This window comes from Cydia pomonella, chromosome 20 (assembly GCF_033807575.1).
Source record: "Cydia pomonella isolate Wapato2018A chromosome 20, ilCydPomo1, whole genome shotgun sequence".
Lineage (NCBI taxonomy): Eukaryota > Metazoa > Arthropoda > Insecta > Lepidoptera > Tortricidae > Cydia > Cydia pomonella.
Window position 1 is genome coordinate 10539183 of NC_084722.1, and position 13112 is coordinate 10552294.

General features: G+C 42.3%; 1 protein-coding gene across 1 annotated transcript in view; it reads right to left on the minus strand.

Moving 5' to 3' along the window:
* Positions 1–1299: 1299 nt before the first annotated feature.
* LOC133529323 (citron rho-interacting kinase-like) overlaps positions 1300–13112 on the minus strand; it is a 32459-nt gene continuing 20646 nt past the window's right edge. Inside the window, exons 21-31 of the mRNA XM_061867019.1 lie at positions 12710–12877; positions 10296–10505; positions 9900–10016; positions 9214–9320; positions 8863–8931; positions 8726–8767; positions 8533–8604; positions 7551–7695; positions 6595–6735; positions 5547–5891; positions 1300–4223 (exon numbers count right to left, since the gene is read on the minus strand). Of these exons, the coding sequence (XP_061723003.1) occupies positions 3138–4223; positions 5547–5891; positions 6595–6735; positions 7551–7695; positions 8533–8604; positions 8726–8767; positions 8863–8931; positions 9214–9320; positions 9900–10016; positions 10296–10505; positions 12710–12877 (2502 nt within the window). The 3' untranslated portion in view covers positions 1300–3137. The remainder of the gene's footprint in view (positions 4224–5546; positions 5892–6594; positions 6736–7550; positions 7696–8532; positions 8605–8725; positions 8768–8862; positions 8932–9213; positions 9321–9899; positions 10017–10295; positions 10506–12709; positions 12878–13112) is intronic.

Here is a 13112-nt window from a genome sequence, read left to right on the forward strand (position 1 = left end):
CACTATCTTAATAGATGCCACACCCCCCGGGTGTCTATTATTGGAAAAAGCTCTCTAGCGCTGGAATACTTATCATAACATCTAAAATTACAGCCACTGGCTTACCTGTCATGTGTTCTTAGGGTTCTCAGAATTTTAGATAATTTCTACTCGGAATCACACGCATTATTGATTCTGATAAAAGAAAACTATGGAAGAAAAGTGATTGTGAAGTAACAAACAATTTCTGGTTGCGTCGTCGCGTCACATTCTGTACGTATCATTTTACGTTTCTATTCATCTCTGCCACTAACTAGTTTTCAACATTTTTCCATTTTGCTTAAATGTTCATGCTAGCCTACCTGTTGCAGTAATTTGAATTTTCCAACTTCAATGTTAATGGGTGTTTAGAGATTGAGTCCTTGTAATAAATGCTTTATAATGCAAAATGCCTTGATTTCAGGGTGCGTATCCAACGTGCTAATCGCTTACGCTCCATCGCCAACGAAAGACAACTGTGACTAGTACACAATTTCGAATATGGAAGAGTGACAGAGAGATGAGACTCTACTATATACTTTACACTTCTTCTCTCCGCTACGGAGAGTGGTGGACAAGGTGCCAATCGTTAACGCTCCGTAGCAAACGAAACGCAACTGTCTGTATCGCACTAATTTGGAAGAGTGATAGAGAGAGATAACTACGCTACTTAGCGTGAACGATTGGCATCTTGTCAACACACGCTCCGTAGCGTAGAGTAGTCATCTCCATCAGTCTTCCATATTAGTACCACAGCTGCACAGTGACAGTTACCTTTCGTTGCTAAATTGTCTGTACCCCGATTCCTCTCCGAACGCAGCATGCCGAGCACTGACAGGACAGCCATACATGTCCGGAATATTTGTTATTTTTAATCAATGAGTTAGTATTTTTATAAGAAATTTTCAGCTTTCATTCAAAAATAGTTACAAATGTGACGTTCTCAAGCAAAAGGTACTACATAGTCCATTACTATAAGGACGAAATTTGCTCATATATTTATACGAATAACCTGAGCGTCCTTATTGCAAGCGACAAAGTACCCTTTTCTTGAGAACGACACAAATTTTTAATGCTGCGGTTTAGATTGTTTTAGTTTTTTTTACATCGAGTGAAAGTTGTATAAAGTTACTAGAGAGGCCTAACATTGCTATTCATCGTTTTTGCCAACCATGTTATCAATGATCTAAAAAAAGGCTACAATATTTCAAAACTGCTGGCTGAACTCACTGAAACTAATAGAAGTGAAATGTTTAAGTGGATACAATAAGTAAAATGCACTTGCTTATGAAAATTATATATTATTTTTAACAGGTCATCGTAGACGGTAAGTAACAAATGTTGCTTAAAACTAAATCTAGCAGAATTAAAAGTCAATTATAAAATCACAGTAAAATAATTATTAACATTTATTATTATCGCGGCAAGCACTGACCTAGACTTAGCGGCAAACTTTGTTACGATAGTAACTTTATAGCTCAAATCGTCAGGTGACAACCAAAACTCACTAGAGTCTGTTCGGAAAGAGAAAAGTCGTGGAATGTATTGGGACCTATACATTTCATGTTTTCTCTTTCCGCACAGACTCTAATTACTAATAAATAATTAAACAAAAATCAACCTTATTTAGGTATTAATATGGTTCACTGGCAATTAATTTGTGGTAGTAACCAGTGAGTTTTGATTGTCACCTGACTAAATACTGACTACAAGTCTCCTACATAGTGCTGTTATTTAGAAGACTTGTAGATATCTTCATACACACCTATGCGATAAGATTTTCAATTGATAATGTAATTATCAGGAACCATAATAGCGGTACGAACTGCGCCTTTTATTTAACCCTCGGAGCTATAACCGCGAAAATCGAAGTTCGTCAATTGCGAGTATTTTTCTCTGTCACTCTAGTTACGTCTTAGAGAAAGATCCCAGCTATTTGCGAGTTTCGATTTTCGCGGTAGGCCCCCTGAATTTTCTAAAATGTTAAATTCCAACCGGACTCTTAAAAATCGTTACATGCAAGCTCTTCTCCTGTTGAAATCCTTTATAGAATACCTCTTTTTCTCATTCATTATTACTGTAATTTAAGTACACTTGCACCATTCTTCTTACTGAAAAATTAAGTCATGAAATAAAATGTAACGAAAATAACTTAAAAATATTATTTATGTGTAAATGACATGAAAAAAGTTTTTTTTGAAAATTTCGTTTAAATATTCCCAATATTTTTTGAAGAATGACATTACGTTTGCGTAATGATAATGACATCAAAATAAAAAAATCTTCGAAACGATTAATATATAAGTACTTAATTTTTACAACACACTGAACAAACTTTTCCATAAAAAATAAATACAAACAAAAAACACTGCTAAGTTTGAAAACTTCAATTAATCTACCTATATAACATACAATACTTAAAAGTATTTATTATAAATTACAGTATACATTGCTTGCTTAATATACATATAAAATAGTCTATTTTCATAGGAATACTAGAGGATAAGTACATTATCTTACCAGTATGTTTTGTCTTTTTAAAGGATGAAGCAGAAGATGGATTTTATGTCTTATAATTTATAAGAATAATTGAAATCAAAGCAAACGTACAAAGGTTTATTACCATAGCTCGGACAGATCATCGCAAACCAATTGTACCTCGAAAGTAGAAAAAGATGTGTATAAAGATGTAGAAAAGGTAGTGTTTTTTTAATAAATTTCTAAATTATATTCATTATCGCAAGTGTCGCAATCCACCAATGTACAAAAGTTTGTGACTTTTTCTATGACCGTATCTGTATTTGCGATAACCTGTCGCAGCTCTGTTTATTACAGTTGGAATATTTTTGTATTTAGAGCGGGTTGTTTTAAGAAACTGTTCATCTTAAATAATTACTAAATATAAGCATCCATAAATCTTGCTTCATACCATACGGAACAGTAAGGCTGGCGGCTGCTCGATCGACGCCCAGCGCTGACATAGGTTAAACGTAAGACTGCCACGCGCGTCAATACGCTACGCGTCGTATGGCTACGTGTTAAGAGCATGGTGGGGGTAAGTAAAACGGATCGCAGCACTGTCTCCATCCTAAAATTGTCAACTCGAGTTACTCACTAACCTACTGGAACCGAACTTGCCTCGTGAACATCTCCGCGCACATGTCCTCCGCCCGCTGCGAGCCCTCCGACTCCGGCTCCGGTTCGCTGCGCGAGTCAGAATCGGAATCAAATTCGGAGGTGAGCGCCGGCGACTTTCTACCACTTAACCCTCGTTTCAATCCTATCTCGGTCGTCAGGATCTCCTTGATGACTTCATCGGCGTCCATTTGGTTTTGTCTACGATTTTTTTCTCGCAACTGCCGCGCCCGTTTCTTGATGTCGGCAAGGAAGCCGGTGGCCCCGTTCAGGGTCTCCAGCGACGTGTCCTGCGGCGACGACCGGGCCAGGTCGGAGAGCGACCGCGCCAAGTCCGGGGTGGAGCCCTTTTCGGATTCGGAGACGGTGTCGAGAGACTCCAGCGAGGCGCCGACGCTTCGGAAAGCGGCGAGTCCGTTGACGACCGACACCTGGTAGCCGTCGTCGCGGGTCGTGCGGACGACGATGCCGTCGGGCGTCGTGCCGAGGAGCGCCGGCTGCGGCAGCTTCAAGTTGAACGTCTCCGGCGCGCAGAATTCGGAGCCGCTCGAGGCCACCGACGTGGCGTCGCAGGTGCAGGCGGGCGCGCGGTACGCCTCGTCGCTGATGTGGACGATTGTGACTTTATCCTCGCCGATCGCGTAGAGGAAGGGCTTGACGAAGGCGAACTCGTGGACGGCCGCGCTCCACTTGGGGTCTTCGGGGCGCGTGCGGCGGCCGGCGTCGTCGACGAAGACGCCGCACTCGGCGTAGCACAGCAGCAGCTCGACGGGGTCGGCGGCGACGAGCAGCACGGCGCGGACGGCGGAGCGGGCGCGCGCGGCGGCGGCGACGGTGGCGTGGGCGGCGGCCAGCGGCTCCAGCGCGCCGGCCGGCAGCGCGGCGCGCAGCGGGCGCTCGGCGGCCACGTACAGCGCGGCCGGCGTCAGCAGCAGCGCGGCGGGCGCGCGCTCCAGCCCGAAGGCGCGCGACACGCTGTAGGCGGCGGCGGCCGCGTCGTAGCGCAGCAGCACCACGCGCCGGCCCAGCGCCACCGCGCACGACCCGTCCGCGCCCGGCCCCGTCATCGCCTGCCCGCAATATTTATTTGTTTTACAAGGGGGCAAATTAGGTGTTTAACAGCTCGTGCCAATATTGATACCCGAGCAAGCGAAAAATTCTGAAATTGAACCACGGGCGTAGTAAGTGGTTCGTAAAGCGGAACCTTGAGCGTTGTGAGGGTTTCAAGGCACGAGGGTTAAACAATAAACAAAATCCTAAAACCTGTGTAAATAAAACCTGTGACCATAAATAAAACAAAATAAATAAAATTTATATTTTTTCCTTAAATTTAATCAGTTTTAAAAAATAAGTACTGAATAGATTATTTTCGTACCTATATTTAGTTAATTTTTTATGTTGTAAGCGTGTGTGCTTACATTGACTTACTGTCACTGATTGTGCCATCGTATCTTAATATTTTTGCACATAATTTATTAACATTGAGGAAACTCCAGGTTTATAATGATCACTGTAATTTATGTTTCATAACCGTTTGTATCTCAATAAATAAAAATTCTTCACTACACTGACAAGGAAAATTGTAACTGTAAAATATCAAACAAAATTAAATCCAAATGAACGTTATTAAACATGTATCATTTAAAATGATCATTTTAAATTCTATTACACCAGCTAACATAAGAAAACGACTCAAAATTTGCATTAGATTACTATGCCACACAGTGTTGGCCTAATGTTAATTAGAATTGACCATTACCCATTACAAATTAAACCGTAAACCGTAACGGACGGTTACATTTTACGGTTCAATTTGTAATGGTAAACGGTCAATTCTAATTAACGTTCGGCCAACACTTGCAACGTATCCTTTTTTGAACAATCAAGAGAGCTACTTACCAGCTGGTGTAGTGAAATAGTTATTTACGGTACAAATGCAGAAAATAGGAAATTCGCAGCGAGTGGTGATAAATTAAAACACGACCGAAGGGAGTGTTTTGAATCGACATCAGTTGCGAATTACCTATTCGCATGTGTATCGTACAACGTTTTACAGTAAATATGGCTCTCTAAAGTTTCGACATATGAACGGAAAGTGCTCATTCCCGCACGCTTGCGGGAAAGTAGCACCATATGTACTGTAAAATATAATATTACAGCTTTATTCACAAATGTCTACTAAAGTTGGTAAGCAACTAGAAATCATTTGTCCCTTTCCGACGTATTGGTATGAAGGGAGTCTAGTGTAGAAGACGCTTATGAATAAGGCTGTTGTCAACTGTTCGCCATCGGGGACATAGTTCTCTTCCACCGCTCTATCGAACTCGTAGCTCGACAACGAAAGACACTGAAGGACACCGAGGTCAGTGTTTGTGATCATTAGGCAGACGTACGGCAATGAGGTGCGGGTGCGCCGCGTCGGGCAGCGGCACGCGCTCCGCGGCCACGGCGGGCTGCAGCTGCTCGGCGCGGCGCAGCGCGGAGGCCAGCGCGGCCGTGGCGGCGTGCAGCAGCGTGCCGCCGTGCGCCAGCAGCGTGCGCGCGCCGCTCACGCACACGCTCGTCACGGCCGCGCGCCGGGGCGACGCCTCCGGGAGCGTCAGGCGCACGGGACTGCGCAGGGAGTGTAAACCGTCGTCGCAACCTAACGAAAATTGCCATCGATTACATTTATTTCCTGTAAAATGTACGTGCGCGACTCGCACTTGTATGAAAATGTCCGTATTTGACCTGTACAATAAATAAATATATAATTTAAATATATTAAATTAGAATTTAAATGCGGAGATGTATTAAGACTAGCTACACTACACACGAGGCAGTATTGTATTAGACAGCCGATGTATGTAATGCCCAATGCACACGTATTTCATACGACGTTTTTCAACACATTTTTGAGGAAAAAAACTTTCATATTAATCAAATTTTAATTGGTTAAACAGTAAGTCTAAAATCATTATCTGCCCGCCGGTGTCTTCCAGATATTGTTGTGAAATCTACTCAAACAATTTAAAAAGGCTCAGTTTCTTTACATATTATTAGCAACAGGTACCTTCTTAAGTCAGTTGGATTATTATACAACCATACGAGTGCTATAATATAATGAAAAAGCACACGTGTTTAATTTAATATCGAGGATTGTGAGCCTTAAAGCGCTTCACTAACTTCCACGTTACGAGCAAGTATGTTGAAAACAATTGTTTTAACAATTCTAAACACACTTGAATTCACCTATTGTTAAATCATAGTTTGAGAACAAATTTACCATAAATATACGAAATCATTTCTACTCTCAAAATCCCGGAGCACGGTGGCTATCGAACTCCATAAGTAAAGTGTATGATAACAAGACATAAATACGGCACCTATCGCGACGGCATCATCGGCGACGAGGGCGGCGGCCAGCGGGCGGGCGGCGCCGGCGCGCAGCGGGCGCGGCGCGTAGCCGGCGGCGGGCGGGGCCGGGCCGGGCGGGGCCGGGCCGGCCGCCCGCAGCGCGCCCAGCCACTGCGCGCGCGCCGCGCGGTCGCCGCACACCGCCGCCGCCGCGCCGCCGCGAGCGTCCGGGTTCGAGATCGTGATCTGGAAATTATAATCTTCTTCATTTTCTATTTCATTATTTACACCATTCTCCAATATGCGATTGGCTTCGACCGGCTGTCTAACCCCATATAAAAAATGTCGTCGAAGCCCCACCTACGTTTAGTTTTTACAGAGCTTCCCCACTGCGTACATTATACAAGGTACAAAAAATATTAATAACTTTACCGTCTCGCCAATAAGCAATGAAACTTACGGTAATGTGCCGGCTTCATTGAAAGGCAGACCGAGTGTCGTCTCCAGCCAGATGGCCTTGTTCGGGGTCATCATCCGTTAATTACGACACACGTTTATGGGGAGGGAGATGGACAAATTTTATGACATCGCTTTAACTTCATCTATAACCGAAAATGTTTTTTTTTGTTCTCCGTACAATTAAATAGCTTGTTTTGCAATTTTTCATCATATTTATTCGTGTAATTTTTATTCCTAATCGGATTTGCATCATAAAATTTGTAACATTGCTTTTAATAATAACTAAAAACAATATTGCCAAATCGCACCAAGTAAAAAAAATCGAAATTCATGTGACATGGTTAATGGAGGACGCTTACCGCTGCGCAGCACGAGCGTGCCATCAAACAAGTGCACCGCCGTGCGGTCTCGGCTAATGTATCACCTATTAAGTAATGAAACTCACCGCGTAAACCCTGCCAGTCTCATTTAAAAGGCAAGCGAGACAAGCATGCGTATAGGTCCCCGTTGCCGTTGCGCAGCACGAGCATACCTGTAGCCAAGCGCGCCGCCATGCGCTGATATCACCGACCGTGACGCGTGGTGTCAGTAATGTCGCTCACCGTGAATGCCCTGCCGGCCTCGTTGAAAGGCAAGCCAGCCGCGTCGTCTCCGGCCAGGCGCGCGTGCAGCTCCTTGTCGCCGCTGCGCAGCACGAGCGCGCCGTCGCACAGGCGCGCCGCCATGCGCTCGCGGCTGCCGTCTCGCCTATACACAAATTACGATCAAGTGTTCATTTTTACCCTCATAAATTTCGTTAGCAAAATTACAAATTTGTTTTTGAAAAAACATTGAGACTCAAATGTGCTAATGTAACACCAAGAGCGGAATGTAACAGTTTTCGTGTATTTATTTAAGTGAAAGCTTCAGTCTCGACATTGTCGCTGTTTTTACGTCTCTATAACATGCTTGAACGTTGTATAAACAATAAAGTTCTGTACACAATATTTTAGCTTGGTAATTGTTCTTTAATTAGGTCTACTGATATTTAAAAAAATATCACAAGTATATTTTATCGTGAACCCTTTTCTCGAGTACAAAACCGTATAAGCTCCCTTATTATGCAACATTTAGAAATGAAATTTTAACCAATAGGGAATAATTATGTACACTTCAATTATGTCTGTCGATTTTTCAATTACATATATAAATAGTTTTTGAGAAATCGATACTATTCAACTTCGTGCGTTGCCCCAACGCGCGAGTGTCTGCGCGGTCGACGAGGGCAGTCGCCGCTTGGCCATCGGACGGGGAACCTGTGTAATTCGACGCGATGCGCGCGCAATTATTCTCTTTGATGGGTCGAACGATTTTGAGTTTTGAGTGATAACACACAGTTTATTTAAGTTTAAACTGAGTGTTAAGAGAGGGAACAGACGCAGTAATTTGTTTGCTTATGCACATTTAATTGTACAGGTGAAGAATGAGGAAGGAGGATCGAGGAAGTTGAAACGCGCGAGGTCATTCAGATAGGGGACAACCTTAATGAAGCTGATGTTATAAACGGGTAAAGCATACAAGTTTTTTATGGTGGATATCACATACCATACTATTTGTAAGAATGACTCTTGCGAAGAATTCATCCGTGCATCAGGCGTATCGATACTTTTTACGGTCCTGAAAAAAACGAGTAATTCTTACAATCTAGTGTAATAAATTGCAGCTGAAGAAAGTTATAATCTTATTACTTGATTTAAAAAAAACCTCTCACTAATAATTATAGAATATAAATAATTACCCGTTCGGAGTTTTCTTCTCACGTCTCGGCGTCGGAGGACAACTGAAATAAATGTATGATTATTTATTATAATCTCGGCATTAATCATTAGTTTGATATGTTTTAAAGTAGGATTAGGTTAAGATAGTGGTACATACTTGCTTTCGTCGAGAGATTTAGAAGCGGCAAGTTTAGCGCGCAATCGGTCCACTTCCTCTCGTAACTCTCTAAAAAAAATGTAGAAAGTATATTTTTAGATGGGTTCCGAAACATAAATTCTGAATAAGTAGAAAATAAATCCGCATTGGGACTTCTTTCGTATATGACATTGTTATGAATGATTACTGATTAGGTCCCGGGACTCCAGGAGCATTCCTTAAAAATACTTATACTCACAGTTGAGTACATAAAATGTAGGCAAAGAAAGTTGAATTTTGCAGAATCTAAATCCTTGACGTCGGGCAGGTTTTGACCGCTATAGTCGTCGTTAATGTATAGAATGCGTATACCTGTTGGCGCGGCGCAGCGGCGGCGAGGCGTTGGTGCGGCGGCCCGAGCGCCCGAACAGTTTGTTGCTCAGGGAACACTTCTTCCGCCCGACCTCTTCCACCTTGGCCTGAATCAGTTACCGCGTTAATGTAAATGTGAATAAATAATCAAAAACGCCTGGGAGTTACATGTTTCTGATAATTAACACATTCACTGCCGGGAACCCACCTGGTGAGCGCTCGTGAACTTTGTTCAGATGCCGGTCAACCCGCTGGGCGGGTTGTTTTGTACGCAGCTATAGACCACCGGTTTCTGGGGTAGTGCGCCGTTTTTTGTCTGGCAGTGAATGTGTTAAAATTGCTAGGATATAAGAGATCAATGTTTAAGCAGGAGATATGACGGGCTAAAATTATCACGAGGTTTGTAACTTAGGATGGTACGAAGATGCGATATTCATACTCTTCAATTTGAACTAATGATCGGCTTGAATTTGGTCACTGGCGCGACGTATTTCGGTATGTCTTCATTATTAATTCCACTCAGCCGCGTACTATGTGTTGGCTCTCCGAAACACGTGGCGCGAGTGACTAAAACCACACGTGTTAATCCTTAGAGATAGTTTAATGTTAGTATGTCTAACGAGAATTTTAATACTTAGAGAAGGTCGCCGAAGCGATTAAGTCGAGGAGTGGAACAATAATTGTACCTGCAGGAAGTCGATGAGCTTGGCCTGCTGGCGCAGCGTGGCGTCGGCCTTGGTCTCGCGCGTGCGCCACCACGCCGTCGCCGCCTCCGCCGCCTCGCGTGCGCTCTCTAACTGCTCCTGTGCTCACACACAAATTGGCGTGTAATGCAAATGTCACAAAACTACTATATTCCAGAACTTAACCTTTTAACCGCCGCGTGATAACCTCTCGGATAGGGCAAAAGTCTATTTTAGACCGTATCCATGGTCAACGGCAGCGGCCAAAATGTTTACAAAATTTTCCTAATTAAAATGTGTTTACGGTTCCGCGAGCTTGTTGTAAATGGTAAAAAAATGTGTGGTTACTATAGCCATGGACCACAAAACTCAGGTTTAGGCCGGTCTCTATCCGTTTACCTGCGCCTCGTCGAGCTGCGCGCGCAGCTGCAGCGCCAGCTCGTGGTGGTCGTGCGCGCGGGTGCGCAGCGCCGCGCACTCCTCCTGCAGGTCGCGCAGGCGGCGCGCGGCGCTGCCCAGCGCGGCCTGCGCGCCTGCCCGCTCGCCCTCCAGCGCGGCGCAGCGCGCCTCCAGCGAGGCCACAAGGGAGTCGGCGCGCTCTATTCGCTCCTGGAACAAGCCGATCTCTTCAAACAGTGTTCAGTTAGATTTCCTACGGTGGGGTCCCGGGGGCTTAATAAGCACACAGAATTCAAACACCTCAGTTAAGTTAAAGGGTCACAAAAATGACCTTCTGCCGAGGAGTCGCATCATGGAAAAGTTTGAAGAACATTGTCTTAAAACATCTCTTATTTCACAAGCGAGTGATGTCAAAACGCATGTTTGTCACTCGAATCGTAAAAAAATGCATAAAATGTACAACATTACTCGACTTAAGGTTGCGAAAACGAAAAGATACCTTAAAATACTAAAATAAGATAACAGTGTCTGATTACATTCTTCGGCAAACTTTAAAATAAGTTTAAGGGCCAACTTACTTAATCCCCCTTCGTCGTTCTTCACCTTTACAACTTCAATTTACACATGCAAGCAAATTATTGCGTCCGTTCGCTCTCTTAACACTCACTTTTAACGTAAATAAAGTGTCCTATCACTTAAAACTCTCAAAAATCAAAATCTTAATTACACAGTGACACAGCTTCCCCGTCTGACGGTCAAGCCGCGACTGCCCCTCGTCGCCCGTGCAGGCACCTGCGCGCCGGGGCAACTCATGAAGCTGATTTGTATCGATTTCTCAAAAACTATTTATATAATTGAAAAATCGGCAGACGTAATTGAAGTGGACGTCATTATTCACTATTGGTTAAAGTTTCGTGTTTAAGCGTTGCATTATAAGGAAGTTTATACGGATTTTAATTCAAGAAAACGGTTCACGGAAAAAATATAAACTTGTGATACGATTATTTTTTGAAATATCAGTAGACAAAATTAAAGAACAATTACCAAACTAAAATATTGTGTACAAAACTTTATTGTTTAAACAACTTTTAAGCTTGCTATAGCGACGTAAAAACAGCAAATTTGCCTGGTAGCCCATTAGCAGGTACCTAATGATTTCCATACAATTTTTTAGCATATTATCGATTCGCAGACAATGTTTCACTGTACATCGTTTCGCAGAACGCTTTATTCGTAGATGTAACTTTTGGTCGACGAACTTTTGGTAAACTCTTGTTTCACTTACCATTCTGTTCGCTTCTGTCTGAATAAGCAAAACTATTATGGCATGAATTTCGTTTGAGAGACAGTTCTTTTCGTTTCAGCAACCTTTAGTTGAGTAACATTTTACATGTTATGCATTTTTTTTATTATGATTCATAAAGCTACATTTACAAACTATAAAAATGCAATAAATTATGATCAATTGAAATGTATTGCATTTAAGTAGGCATTGTTTCGAAAATTTCATGCGAGTAATTGCAAATTGCATTGCATAAAAATATTAATATCAAATGATCACTCTTCCTACCGTGTTTCGATCAACGGTCGTTCGTGTAATTGTAACGGATACCAAACGATCCTTCTACGGAAAGTAAATCTGTGTATAATGGAATTCTGTCAAAAGTTCTACCAAAGGACCCGTCTGCGAAATGAAAATCGGCGTTATTTTATTCGGAAAAGTAATCGGGCACCAAGTCTAACTGACTAACATAATATGTTTGAGGCGCCTTGAATATACACGGTGCTACATGAGGAGAATCGTTTGTGACAAGTAACCTTTGCAAAAACTAGTTTTTACAAAAAAAAAACGTAAAAAATTATTTTCAGTGCCAGTTTTACCATAACATTAACTTTTTATGTACAAATATGTTGAAATTGAAATTATTTATTTTGCCAGAGACATGGTTATATAAGGTGTTGTAAGGTTTTACACAAGGTAATAAGGTACACACATCTCGCCAACATTAAGGGCATGCAAAGCAATTTCTTACGCTAATTATTTACACAACATAACATAGGATATTATTTACATCATAAAACATATATTCCTACAGTTAACTATTACAACAATATTTACACAGAATACCTACTTTTTAGTTAGTTTAGTACCTACACAGACATTTACATTAATTCAAAATTATACTAAATCAAAATTACCCAGGTACTTCAAAATACATAAATTATTAAATTTCACAATTCATACTAAAATGTCATATATAAAGAGTTCAGCATATAATATAAAGGCATAAATTTTAATATCATTTAATGTAATAATTTAATAAATAAGTTAGTTTATTCTTACTGATGTACCATACATATTGTAAATTAGGTTTATTTAAAGTATCAATTCAAAATTGGAAAAAAAAACGTACCTGCAGCAGCTGCACCTGCGCGGCGGCTTGCTTGTGCAGGTCGCGCGTGCGCTCGAGCTCGTGCGCGGCGGCCGCCGCCTCGGCCGCGCGCGCCGCGCACGCGCTCAGCGCGCCGCCCAGCTTCTCCTGCGCCGCCGACAGCTCCGCGCGCACACGCTGCACTTCCGACTGCCGGCAACAACCAACTTTACTAGCTAATACTCTAACTCGACCAACAATAATTCATAAATAAAAATAATAATACGATAGATAGATGCCATGCCAAAATATACCAGAAATATATTATAAGGTATCTTTTCTTTTACATATTATCTTTATAAATATTCATGATTAAAACATCAACAAATGGATATTCTCTATAGTTATCAGAATCTTCTAGCGGCCCACCATACAAGATAATAGG